The 13,772-nt window shown below is 40.0% G+C and overlaps 1 protein-coding gene and 1 pseudogene across 2 annotated transcripts; both read left to right on the forward strand.

The window, feature by feature from the left end:
- Window positions 1-1,045: 1,045 nt before the first annotated feature.
- On the forward strand, window positions 1,046-4,218 carry LOC148724860 (uncharacterized). Its single transcript, XM_088731243.1, has 3 exons — window positions 1,046-1,338; window positions 1,580-1,871; window positions 3,061-4,218. The coding sequence occupies exons 1-3, from the start codon at window positions 1,175-1,177 to the stop codon at window positions 3,529-3,531; spliced, it is 927 nt and encodes a 308-aa protein (XP_088587369.1). The 5' UTR covers window positions 1,046-1,174; the 3' UTR covers window positions 3,532-4,218.
- Window positions 4,219-10,880: 6,662 nt separating this feature from the next.
- LOC148724861 (TNF receptor-associated factor 5-like) lies at window positions 10,881-12,442 on the forward strand (annotated as a pseudogene). The gene is made up of 3 exons (XR_015991089.1): window positions 10,881-10,963; window positions 11,041-11,498; window positions 12,283-12,442. The product of XR_015991089.1 is annotated as a TNF receptor-associated factor 5-like (transcript).
- Window positions 12,443-13,772: the final 1,330 nt, after the last annotated feature.

Consider the following 13,772-nt stretch of genomic DNA (forward strand, 5'->3'; position numbering starts at 1 on the left):
AAAAGCGGCGGTCAGGTTGGTGCCGATGGCATCTGCGTCCTGGCTCTTGGTGAATGAGATATCTCTTACTTTTCCCGCAGTCACCATTCTTCCCAACTCAGCTTTGCTTGGTACAGCAGTTAACCTTTTATCCAAAAGGACAAAAGTTCTTGATAGGGAACGAGTCGCGTGGCTCATATTAACGATCTTGCTTTGTATATTACCAACGAAGAACTACATGAACCAACGAGTAATCCGTGTGTGGCAACGCTTCGAAAGCGTGAAGTCAATGTGCGAAAATGTAGAGAATTGATGCCACTTAATTAGTAACTTGAACGCCTTTTGTGGTTTTCGGTAAGGCGTGTTTTAAAGGAGACAAATACAAAAGATTTTTATCGCAAGTAAGTGAGTGAAATCGCTTAATAACTGTGCTGAAAACTGTAACGACATATGGCAGTCTTCAGGCGACTCTTTAAGCAGTCGTTCGTTCTGGCCTATAAATCGTACTAGCAAAACGCTCGATGCATGATGCATCGGTAACCGGTCGTTCCGCCAAACATCGCGGTTTATATAATCTTAATAAGCGCGCGTTTCACAAGGTGCCTGTTCGCGGCTGGCTTGCGTGACTGTATTTTCCTCCCAGAAGGAAAGGGAAACAGTAGACGCCTGCACACAGGCTAGTTCGCAGCCAACACACGATCAATGTTTCCCGTTTGCCACGAAAGTGAAAAGCCGATCAACCAACAGAAAAAGAGTTTCGTCTATTTTTGAATTTTTTTTTTAACTTATTCGATGTAGTAGCTTGTCGGAAAGAAAGTACGATCTTTTTGTCTTTTTTGTGCGTTTTTCTTTTTCCTTTTTTTTTTTTTTACTTGTTTTTTTGGAATAACGGCTGCATTTAGAGTCTCGCGGAAGGAATTTGGGTTCTTTTCCGCTTTGCTTTGTAACTTTAATGAGTAAGTCAAAAGATGATACAAAACAAGGTGTGAGAACTTTTTACTTTCCTTTGGAGCTATTGTTTTCCTGTTCCTCACTGTGTTGAGATCTTTGTTTCGGATTTGCGTTCTTTGTTTTTTTTGTGACTTGTGAATTTCGCAGGTCTTGCGCCGATGACGAGCCCCAAAAAAGCTGCTCTAACAGTGTGTTAGTTGAACTTCGCGTTGACTGTGAATCACGCTCTCGTAATTGAGAAGTCATGAATCTAAATGAATTTATAGATCTGCAACGGGGTCCCCGTATTAACTTGATTCAATGGCTTCAACGGCGGTCTCTGCTGGCCGATACGCTTCGGTGTGCCCAATGTAACGAGGACATGGTCCTGATACAGAGGAACAGAAATCATGTTGATGGACACCTTTGGTAAGTCAATAAAGGTTCTACAGTCTGTCTTACCTCGTTCATTCTATTGTCTCCCTCCAATCTCTCGTGATTGGTATTAAGGAAAAATCTATCTGCAGAACTTTGTACAGGGTAATTGCAGTGTTGCTTATAAAAATACGGCCATTTATGTTCCACTCCAACACGAATCATATCCAGTGGGAAGGTCTGTTATGCCCGTATACATTTCGAATTACGTCTTCTTCTTTTTCCCTATTAATAGGCGCTGCAGCAGCTGTAAAAAGAAAAGAAGCTTGCGTACCAATAGTTTTTTTGAAGAGTTTCCCCGCGTACCACTGGGAACGCTGCTCCTTGCAATCCACCATTTTGTCTATGAAGATTCCCAGCGACAAACAGCGCGGAGATTAAACCTCAACCCAGGCCTGGTGTCAAAAATATACCGACGGCTGCAAGATGTGTGTTCCAGAGATCTGGACGAGAGGCCTTTCATACCATTTGGAGGACCAGGAGCCGCCGTTAAGTGTGACGAGAGCAAGTTCAATCACAAAGCTAAGGTAAGAACGAAAAATGAAAGCCAAGAACTCCAAGAAACACTAAGAAGAAAGCGAAGTGAACCTTCACTAGTTTATCGAAGATTCTAGAGGAAATCTAAGTTGGCTCAAAACAAACTCTACAAGTTATAACCTAAATACAGTTTGACTGATCGAACCAGTGTTAATTAGTTTTTTTTTCCCTGAAATTCCGTTACTAAGGCGACCATGTAACATTCACTTGGTCCCCTAATTGGTTACTGGTGCTGTATTGAAAGAACAGTGAGGTAAAATATCCTCATTCTGTACGCAAGAATATTCAAAATTTTTCGGGTAGAAAAATTCTGTTGGTCAGATGACAAGCAGAAAAAATCTCCTTCGCCACTATTGCTTTCTACAGCTTTCTTATTTTTCCTTACCTACGTTAGTGTAAAAAATGAGCCAACTGACTTTGATTTTAACCTAAAAATTACAATATCAAACAAGCAAAAGCGAAAGTATTTTGATACAACATAACTCATAACGTTCAGCATGATTAGATTATCATCTGCGTAAGTGCGCGTCAACTGCACGCGCGAGATTTTATATGTAGCGCGCGCACATAATGCAGAGATGATCCCAAGTTGTTTAGCCGGAAGATGATTGGTGACCAAACATGATCACACATCGCTTGGTTACCAAACATTTTGACGTTATGCTTAGTGGCCTAACATGCATTCCTTCCAATGGGAGTAGAAGTATTCTAAGTTATTTAACTGGGGTAACCGCCGGGCTAATGGACTAATATAATCAAACGCAAAGTAAACCTAACACCAGTTTCATTTATCAAAACGGTAAAGGAGAATGCTCAGCTATTTAACAATTATTCGCCGAAGGCGAGGTGAATATCGTCGAATAATCCCCGAGACGAAGTCGAGGGGATTATTCGACAATATTGACCGAACCTGAGGCGAATAATTGTTTTAGTATAATTTCAGAGCTGAACAACAGAGAAATTTCTAAAATCATAACATTTTAGTAACATTTATTAACATTTTATTTTAGCATTTTATATAAACCGCGTGGAGCGGTTTATATTGCGTCATATAAGGAACCGCTCGACCAATCAGATTGCTGGAAACTCTTTGCTCAGCTCTGAAATTATACTAAAAGGCATTGTTATGTGTTCTTAAGACTTTCTGTGCAGTAGCAAATCCGTTCGCCTCTTTTTCAGTTTAACCGAAGAAGGAGAGCAGCCAGAGATGCTTGGGTATTTGGCATAGTCACTACCGACTTTAGTCCAGCTCGTGGTTACTTCCAAGTTGTAGAGAGGCGGGATATCGCGACACTGGATCCCATAATCTCGAAGTGTATCCGACCAGAAACAGAAGTCTACACCGATGACTGGGCCTCATACAGAGGTATGGAACACCGTATAAATAACGTCGCCGCGCACCGAATTGTCGTACATGCCCGACACTTCGTTGATCCTGTTACTGGCGTCCACACTCAGGAGGTAGAGTCCTGCTGGAATAATTTTAAGTTGGGGCAAAAAATAAGAAGAGGTATGAAAAAAGAAGATCTTCAATCATACCTGGACGAACAGATGTGGCGTCAGTGGAGAGGGGGGCCTCACAGGCAAATTATGCAAAATTTTCTAGAAATTTTGCCCCTTCAGTATGCAATTACCGACGCAGCACTTTAATTTGTTAGTTTTAAGGCCACGGCTGATACTTAACCTTGAAGAAAATCTTAAAGAAACATTTTTCTTCTACTATATCTTTTAAAAATTTTTTACCTTAGCTGCTTTCGATGCGATTTAGCGAAAATTTTAAAGACATAACCGACTGATGGAAGTTTATGAACATCGTGTTTAGAAAGATGATTTTGTATGATAACAATCACCAAAACAGAAGCAGAGTTTTTTAGTTCAAAGTTTGCCAGAAGTTATAATCGCTAAAATTTGTAGTTGGAAATCCGCCAGTGCTTTAAACCCTTTTAATTTTTTTCCAAAAGCGCTCTCTTAGAATTCCGTTCCTGTCAAGAAACACTAACCTTTCAGCCGCTCTAGATTTTCGCATGAAGAGTTCATGCAGAATTTGAGTGTAGGTGGACCAAAAATAATGTTGGCGACATATCATAACATGTTTATAATTCGAGCGAGATTCCCATGTTAAATTTGATTTTATTACGTTTTCGCATCTTTCCTTTGACCAATGGAAAAGACAAATGTAAAATAATATTACAAAAGACTGCGTTTGTTCATTTCTTCACGAACTAATAAATTTGCTTTTCATTGTCGCTCAATTAAATTATGATATTCATTATTCCAGTAAATGTTAAATGTTATACTTACGACTATTCCATGTTTAATAAAATCTAAAAAAGCAAATGTAGCCTCCTTGTACGTTTACATAAGGTCATATCCAAAGCGCTGTTCCTCGATGGATGGCCGTAGGAGGAACTCCAAAAACGAGCTGGATATGAAGATAACGCGGAATCCTAAAGGAAACGGCTTCCCCGAAAATAACTGTTCCCCGAAGGGACTGGAAATTTCTTGCTTTTAGTTTTTTTTCCTTTGTTTTTGAAATAAGGCCTTCCAGATTTAGAGGTTAGAAACTCTCTGATCTCAAGCGAATGCTGATGACTGCGAGACTGAACGACGTAAAGTTATTTGTGATTTTATTTCGAAAATTTATTTAAGCTGTCTGACAGCAGAGTCAAATGATTCCATGTAATTAGTTACACTGCTATACAATGTGTCCATAACTGTCCCCCTACGGTACCAAAATTTATAGTTCCTTTCATGTTATTTCCATACCGTACAAGCTGCTTTGTTCTGATGTGAGTGGTTAGTAACACATATCAATGGAACTTTTAATTTCATGTGTTACGTGTTCGCTTTGTTAGAAACGACTGTTTTTAATGACCCGAATGTGACAGCTTCCTGAAAGAAACGGCCGCCCAAAACTAACAGCCTCCTTTGCTTGCTAAATCCGAAAATTACGGGGGGGTTGTTACTTACAGAACTCCACGGTATGGTGTAGGGCTGGTGGGGTCTAATGGGAAGGGATATATATTTTTTTCGTGTCGTGGTGAGTGCGGTTTCGAATGGTCATGCGAGCAAAAGGTTTTTCTAAACGAGCACGAGTAAGTCTTGAATACAAAGGATATTCAGGAAAATGCCATCTCGAATCACAGTGAAGTATTCCATGCAAATCACAGTAGTTATACCATAGCTCTCAAAAATTAAATTGGTGATTAAGCTCAAGCCAAGAGACCGTGATCTAGGTCATAGACTCTCGGCTAAAGCTAATGAACGAAAATATACTTCCTTAAATAAGGGTGTATAACGAAAAGTTGAAATTCTTTTAAAGTTGGATGACTCTGCTCCTTGCCCGAATGTAACGGTGAATAAGCTTAGCTGACTATTTTAAAAGGTACGAAATACATTTTTTAGTGCCTGATGACAATATATTGTCAGCCTGAAAAGCTATGCCATTGCTGTAATTGGTTTTAAGGCACACTATTCTTAAAAACAACAAGTTTCTCAAATTAGCGCAGAGCTATGGATTGCTCCTGAAGCGCATTTAATGAGTTTTGCCCATAGAGGCGTATGCTCAGAGTTAGCCAAGATAACAAAAATGAATAAAATTTGCACAGATATATTTGAAGAAAGGATCATTTTAAGAGAAAAAGGTTAAAGATCAAAGTTTATGAACTTGTTTCTCACGTGTAAACCATTTAATGGAACCCTTGGTTGCTCAACGTCTCTGCAGTTTAGTTTGCTGTCATCCCGAACCTTTTGCAGCCTTTATGTTTCCCCTGGTTCCACTGAGTTTGTAAAATTGCTTTTCAAGTCTAAAAACCCGTTGATGATAACAAGATGTCTCCTCTGTGTCTGCCGCGAGCGTTTCATCAGCTGCCCGTTCCCACGCCAGAAGTGCTATGAATACAACAACAAGAAGCCTTTTAGTATTGATCGCTAAACACAGTAGTAACTTAGAAGGATGATAAACTCTCCCCAACCCAATCGCTTATTGGTGTTCCAAAATAATACAACGGCGGCCATGCTGGTGTTCCAAAGTTGAACTCTTTTCTTGAGTGAACACTTTCTTTAGTTCCAATAAGTTTGCATGCAACGCGAGTGGTAACGCGCTATAAGATTTTAAGTCGGAGGCTTTCTTTGCGAGCTCAGATGTCTCTAGCTTACAAACACCAGAATAAATTTACTTCGATGATTCAGGACAGGACACCCGCTAGAGCTCTGGGTATCAGGTGCCGGCATTATTGAAAAAACTGTTTATGTTTGTTAGTATCACGATATTTTTCTCTCGACGAAGTGTATTGCGTTTCATTTTCCCCCAGATAAGTTACAATACAATGCATATACAATATTTAAACATGGTGAGGTTTAAAGCTGCAAGCTTGTTGGACCATGTAGAAAATAAGTTGTAAAAAAAAAAAAGAAGCTTTCATTGAGGAAACTATAGGGCGCAACATGCAGTTGACTGAGCATTTTGAATCAATCTTTCATGAGTATTTGTTTGCTTATCGCAAATTTCACAGTTGTCCCACGGCTCTTTTAGCCTTAACAGAGGACTGGAGATCTGAACTTGACAAGCACAACATTATTGCAACGGTAGCGATCGACCTTAGCAAGGCGTTTGATTGCCTACTCCACGATCTGCTCCTTGACAAACTTAATTTTTGTGGACTTGAAAAAAATTCCGTTTCACTCTTACGGAGTTATTTATCTTCCCGATATCAACGGGTTACTGAGGAATACTTTCTCCACGTGGATGGGTGTGCATACCGGAGTACCACAAGGGTCATTACTAGGACCGCTATTGTTTAACATCTTCATGAATGACCTCATATTCGCGGTTGAGAATTGTAGACTTCTTAGTTATGCAGACGACACTAAACTCTATTTATCAAACCATGATCCCCGAGCATTGGAGGAAGCCTTAAACCGAGACTTAGCCAGTACAACACAATGGTTTCGATAGAATGGGATGGTAGCAAATCCATACAAAGATCAGGGTTTGGTGTTAGCTGATTTGGTGTTAGCTGATTAACTGATGAAACACTGATTGGGATTTCCAGTTAGAATGCGCAGGGAGGCCAATACCTATTTCCAGTGAGATAAAATTATTAGGTGTAACATCGGATGACAAGCTGAAATTTGATGCTCATGTAGCATCAATCTGTAGAAAGATGGCGGGTCAGGTTAATGCTTTAAATAGGCTCAAAAATATCCTGCCTCTTAAAACCAAGGAAGCACTTTATCGCGCATTTATTTTACCTCACTTTGATTATTGTAGCCAGATATGGCACCACTGTGGGGAAAGGAATACAACGAAAATGCAAAGGGTAAATCAACGTGCGCTTAGATATGTATATAAAGATAAGGTTATTTCATATGAAGAATTGCTCGATTATATCGCCTTGAATACGACACTGAAGAGTCGTCGGAGGACTCAAGACATGTTGCTAACGGTCGATAACTGCTTTCAAAATAAGGCTCCCAGACCTATTGCTGACTTAGTTCAACAAAGGAGGAATGATTACAATTTAAGAGGCAATAACAAGCTTTCCTTACCTAAGATTAACAGTACCAAGCATGGTCTTAAGTCATTTCGTTATTTTGCCGCTAAGACATGGAACGCGCTACCAGATGCTATGCGCGCAAAGGCTGGCACAATAACATTTTTTCACGATACCGGTCGCCTAAAATTTATTCAAAATATATGAACTTCATATATTTACTTAACGGTCCTATCCCAGTTGGCTTGTTAGCTCAATTGATCGAGCGCTGCACTAGTATCGCAGAGGTCAGTGGTTCGAATCCCGTAAAGGCATGATTTTTTTCAGGTCTGATTTTCGCTATTGCATAAATAGCGCTCTCTACTGCGAGGATCGTGCATCATACGTATCTACAACCGCAGTTCAAAATATATGAAATTCATATATTCCTTGTATGATTTATCATCACGGGTTTATTACGAATCAACTTAACGGCCTGCTCCCAGTTGGCTTGTTAGCTCAATTGGTAGAGCGCTGCACTAGTCTCGCAGATGTCAGTGGTTCGAATCCCTTTCAGGCCTGACTTTTTTTCAGGTCTGATTTTTGCTATTGCATAGAGCTCTCTACTGCGAGGATCATGCATCATACGTATCTACAACCGCAGTTCAAAATATATGAACTTCATATATTCATTGTATCTGATTTATCATCATGGGTTTATTACGAATGCTACTGCTACTGCTACTGCTACTGCTACTGCTACTGCTACTGCTACTACTACTACTACTACTCAGTACTACTACTACTACTACTACTACTGCTGCTGCTGCTGCTGCTGCTGCTACTACTACTACTACTACTACTACAAACAAGCCGTGCCTCCAGAATCGAAAACTAAATCAGTACTATGTACTTACTGGATAGGAAACTATTTGATTCGAGGTCATGACGCGGTCCTATCCCAGTTGGCTTGTTAGCTCAATTGAGAGAGCGCTGCACTAGTATCGCAGAGGTCAGTGGTTCGAATCCCGTAAAGGCATGATTTTTTTCAGGTCTGATTTTCGCTATTGCATAAATAGAGCTCTCTACTGCGAGGATCATGCATCATACGTATCTACAACCGCAGTTCAAAATATATGAACTTCATATATTCATTGTATCTGATTTATCATCATGGGTTAATTACGAATCCTGCTACTGCTACTGCTACTGCTACTGCTACTGCTACTGCTACTGCTACTGCTACTGCTACTGCTACTGCTACTGCTACTACTACTACTACTACTACTACTACTACTACTGCTGCTGCTGCTGCTGCTGCTGCTGCTACTACTACTACTACTACTACTACAAACAAGCCGTGCCTCCAGAATCGAAAACTAAATCAGTACTATGTACTTACTGGATAGGAAACTATTTGGTTCGAGGTCATGACGCGGTCCTATCCCAGTTGGCTTTTTAGCTCAATTGAGAGAGCGCTACACTAGTATCGCAGATGTCAGTGGTTCGAATCCCGTAAAGGCATGATTTTTTTCAGGTCTGATTTTCGCTATTGCATAAATAGAGCTCTCTACTGCGAGGATCATGCATCATACGTATCTACAACCGCAGTTCAAAATATATGAACTTCATATATTCATTGTATCTGATTTATCATCATGGGTTTATTACGAATCCTGCTACTGCTACTGCTACTGCTACTGCTACTGCTACTGCTACTGCTACTGCTATTGCTACTACTACTACTACTACTACTACTACTACTACTACTGCTGCTGCTGCTGCTGCTAGTACTACTAGTACTGCTACTGCTACTGCTACTGCTACTGCTACTGCTACTGCTACTACTACTACTACTACTACTGCTGCTGCTGCTGCTGCTAGTACTACTACTACACTACAACAAACAAGCCGTGCCTCCAGAATCGAAAACTAAATCAGTACTTTGTACTTACTGAGTGGGAGGGCCGGATAGGAAACTATTTGGTTCGAGGTAATGACGCTTGGACCGAGTGCACAAAGGTCCGTGTCTCGTGACCGTCAGCCAAATATTTTGCCGTCCGGTCCGAACATTAAGGAGCCCCTCCCAGGGGTTTTAGGAACAAGGGAACTGGAACATTTATCAAATTACTTTCAAGGAACAAGGGAACTCTTGAGTAGATTTTTGGGAACAAGCGAAAATCGATCTACTTTCAATAATAGTTTTTTTTTAACTTTCCGAGCCTCTAAAATATAAAACAAATATGGGGAACAACGATAAACATTTTTGGGGATAAAGGGAACAATACAAAAATTTTCGGGATCAAGGGAACATGAGCTAAAAACATTTTTGGGAACAAGGGGTTTTGTTAATGGGGAAAAAGTAATGAAATCCAAAATGATTAAGGGATCAAGGGAACATGTACCCTCCCTTCCCCCGTGTAAATAATGCCTACGCGGATGTCACATTTTTAACCTACGTGACATCATTATTGGCCGCCATTTTAATGTCGCGTCGCGCCAAACCTTTGAAATTCAATCTTGCTTTGTCAAAAGACGAAACACCCTTTCATACAGAAAAATTTAAAAAGATTAATCTTCAAAACCAGACAAAGCGCGCCCGCGACTGAAACTCTTTCTAGCCTTCAGCGTGGCATCCCCTTCGTGAGAACGTCATTATTACAAAGGAAAGGCATTGATAATGGAGTGGGTTAATTATAACCAATAACCTTTTATGGAGAAAATCTCATCACATCACTGTGGTTCTCAGAAAGGTCCTAAGGGACTTGGCAATAAACTGGGAAACCCCTTTACGTGACGACCTCAATAAAAAGGGGGTAAACCGACTAAACAAAGTAATACATTAAATTCAAGACCTTGCTGAATTATTTGACGATAAATGTACCAATTACTGCCAATACCAGAACTTGAACAAAGGAAATGAATTTATTAACCGCACAAAGGTAAAAATGACCTTCGAAAATCTTAGCATACTCTGCTTGTAATCTGAGGTTATTTGAGCAGCTTATACTAACAAGGAAACTTTACCGTTTCAGGCCGTGACCGAAGATCCCAAACTTTGTAAAATGCCTCATCAAAAGGGTAATTCCTCATTTTCTAATTTTGATGACGTCACTTGAAAACCAGATAAAGCGCGCTCGCGAATGAAACTCTTTCGAGCCTTTAGCGTGGCATCCCCTCCGTGAGAATGTCATTATTACAAAGGACAGACCTCGCTGATGGAGTAGGTTAAGGTAAGATACTAGGGAACCCCTTTATGAAAGGACATAAATATTAAGGGCTGAGCCAACTAGACAAAGCATTCCATTAAATTCACGACCTGACTGAAGAATTCAATAATAAGCGTACCCACTACCGTCAATACCGGAACCTAAACAAAGGAAATTAATTTATTGACAGCGCAACGGAAATGTTGACTTTAAAAATAACATCACACTCTCGTAATTTGAGGCTATTTCAGCAGCTTACACTAACAAGGAGACTTTAATGTTAAAGACAGTTATCGAAGATCCTTATTCCATAAAAATGTCTCATCAAAAGGCCGAAGTGGTTTCCAAGTCCAACGAATTAACTTTTCTGCGAAAAGTGGATCTGGAATGCTGTATTTGGTGAGTTGAATATCATTGCCGGCTTTCATATCGCCGTCGCATTTCCAGTGCGACTATATTGCCATTTTCCTTTTCAGTTATAACATCGTGTTAAGGCCCGTTACAATTGCCTGTGGGCACTCTGGCTGCCAAAATTGCATGGAAACTTTGGCGGAATCGAAAGTCACACCGGTATGTCCCCAGTGTCGGGCAAAGTTTCGAAAAGAAGAGCTGAAGATCAATGTGACGATGGACAAGGCCACCCGAGATTTGCCTGTTAAATGTAACAGCCAAGGCTGCCAGTGGAAGGGAAACTATAGCGATGCCAACGATCATCTAAAACATTGCCCAAAAGTACGAGAGAGGTGCCCCAACGAAGGATGCCAGCACGTAGCGGCACGGGAAGAAAGACAGCACATGCTTGCCCTAAAGAAAGGATCGCATGTTCAGGATGCCAACTGCGCGTAACGAGGGAAAAACTACAATTCCACCGTAGATCTTTGTGCAGAGATTCTGCAGCTCTATGCCCCTTGAGATGTGGAGCGTCATTACCACGGTATGTTGCACTGATTCGGATAATTGAGCATTGCGATGTTTTAGTGTTGGCAATAGTTTTAAGTGAGGAAATTTTTAACGTGAATAGCAGTATCCCTGTATTTTCTCCGTTCAAATCTAAGATCACGGGCAGTCCTAATTTGTGTCTGGTGTCACACATTACGGAACGTTGTGACTCAGCTGCATTCCTCAAATATAACTGAAAGAGAAGAGTTATATTTCACGATCAAGAAACGATTTGAGAAACAGATATAATGCCTATCATTCAATGGGGATCTAGGGGAAGGGCAAAGTGATACTCCCAAATGACTTTAAGTCCCCCATCCCCCCCCCCCCCCAACCATCCCCTCTACAGGGCTGTAGCCAGATTTCAGGACAACACGAGGCAAGTTTCGAGCGCCGAAGGCGCGAGCCGCTAGCTGGGTCTGGGGGCATGCCCCCCAGAAAACTTTCAAATCTAGAGGTTTAGAAATGCTATTTTAAGGATTTTCCGTGGCATTTTTGTTCAGAAAAGTCAATCTTTAAGAAAAAAATTAAAAAGGCCAAAGTTAAGACGAGGCAATTGCCTCGTCTTGCCTCATGCTAGCTACGCCGCCCTGCTCTAGATCTCCCCAAAGTTTACATCAAAGTCAATTTGTCTACAGAACCACCCTAAGGGTGTCACGCTTTTCCCACTTTTTCTTTTTCACTTTTTTTTTTTTTATTTTATCACATCAACTGTTTGAATATATAACACCAGTAAAAATCGAAGATCTTGAACTATCACATACCTCTTTGAATTTTAGAAGGAACATCAACCTACATCTTCACCAATGCCCAGAGAAAGCTTTAATGTGCCAAGTACCTGGGTGCAAAAAAATTGTAAAAAGGAAGGACATGAACGTCCATTTGACGGAATCAACCACCAAAGTGAAAAGTCAGAACATGTAAAAATACAACTGCAACTGCACGCCAAATGATACACTGTACACAATTAAATTGAAGGATTATTATCTACAAAATGAAGGAAATGTTCACAACTGATCTTTCCAGCACATTGCAAGCAACTGGGTCATATATTTATGAAAGGAAAAAAAGCACATGTGACATTATATTCACACTACACTCAAATATACAAGCTAGATCCAAAGTGAAAAGTCAGGAGTCACATGTAAAAATACAACTGCAATTACAGTCATGCCAAATGATACACTGTACACAGTTAAATTGCCTTAATGAAGTGAAACCAGTTTATTTGCAGAACTCTTTTCAGAGTGCAAAATATGTCGTAAACTAGAGCGTGAGTTTGAGAACATGAACCTATCAACTGGGTATTTAACTTTGTATTTTCATTTTGTTTACAATGTGTGGCACTCATCCGATACTTTTTTATTTACTAAATGCAAATTTTTTTGGCAAGGTTTTGAAGTTCACTTACACATAGATAATACTTTAATTTCTAAGTATGTTTAACATGCTTTATAATAGATTTCATTAAAACCTACTGCACCTCTCTTACAACACTCAACCAGTTGTGTTTCCTTCTGGACACTTGATCACCTATTATTATTAACTTTTATTTTAGGAGCTCCCTACAATGCTCCAAGCAGAACTAGTGAGGTTTGGAGGTGCGAGAACATACTGGAGTTAGCTTGCAACAATGTTGAACTGCCCATGCTGCCACTCCTGAATCATTCTTTTGAAGAGGTCACTAAATGCAATTATTAAAAAGAATCAAGTACATTAATTATAGACTATAATGCAATTGTGGTGATCTTAAAGGCCAATATTCAATTCTGATTTATTCATAATTAAATTTATACCAAATTCCTAATTTATCTCTGGAATAGAGCACTTAAATGGATTTTAAATTAATTCCTGTCAAATGACAAAAATTATTATGTTCGTTTATTTTTTAACCATTTAAAAATTGACTGATCATTGCATTATATGGTTTTTTTGGGTATAGTTATACTGGCAAGCAGGAGAGGCTAGGCGCCCAATAGTAGCTGTCCTTCTGAACCCAAATGGCCAAAATGATCTAAGGGTGGAGATGCTGAGGTACTGATAATCTGTACAAATAAGATAGACCAGGCAGGCAGGCCTGTAACAGGCCAAGTGGTTAAAGAGAATTTTACTAGGGCTGCTTACATTGACATTGATCACTAATGCACGAAAATGAAATCCTCCATTTGTTATTACTATTTTGGCAAGGGCTCTTCAAAGGATGATGGTGGCTGGTTCCATCAATGAGGCAGAATGGCTCTATTGGGGAGCTGAAACCTCATCAGAAGAA

Source organism: Stylophora pistillata, chromosome 8 (assembly GCF_964205215.1).
Source record: "Stylophora pistillata chromosome 8, jaStyPist1.2, whole genome shotgun sequence".
Taxonomy (NCBI): domain Eukaryota; kingdom Metazoa; phylum Cnidaria; class Anthozoa; order Scleractinia; family Pocilloporidae; genus Stylophora; species Stylophora pistillata.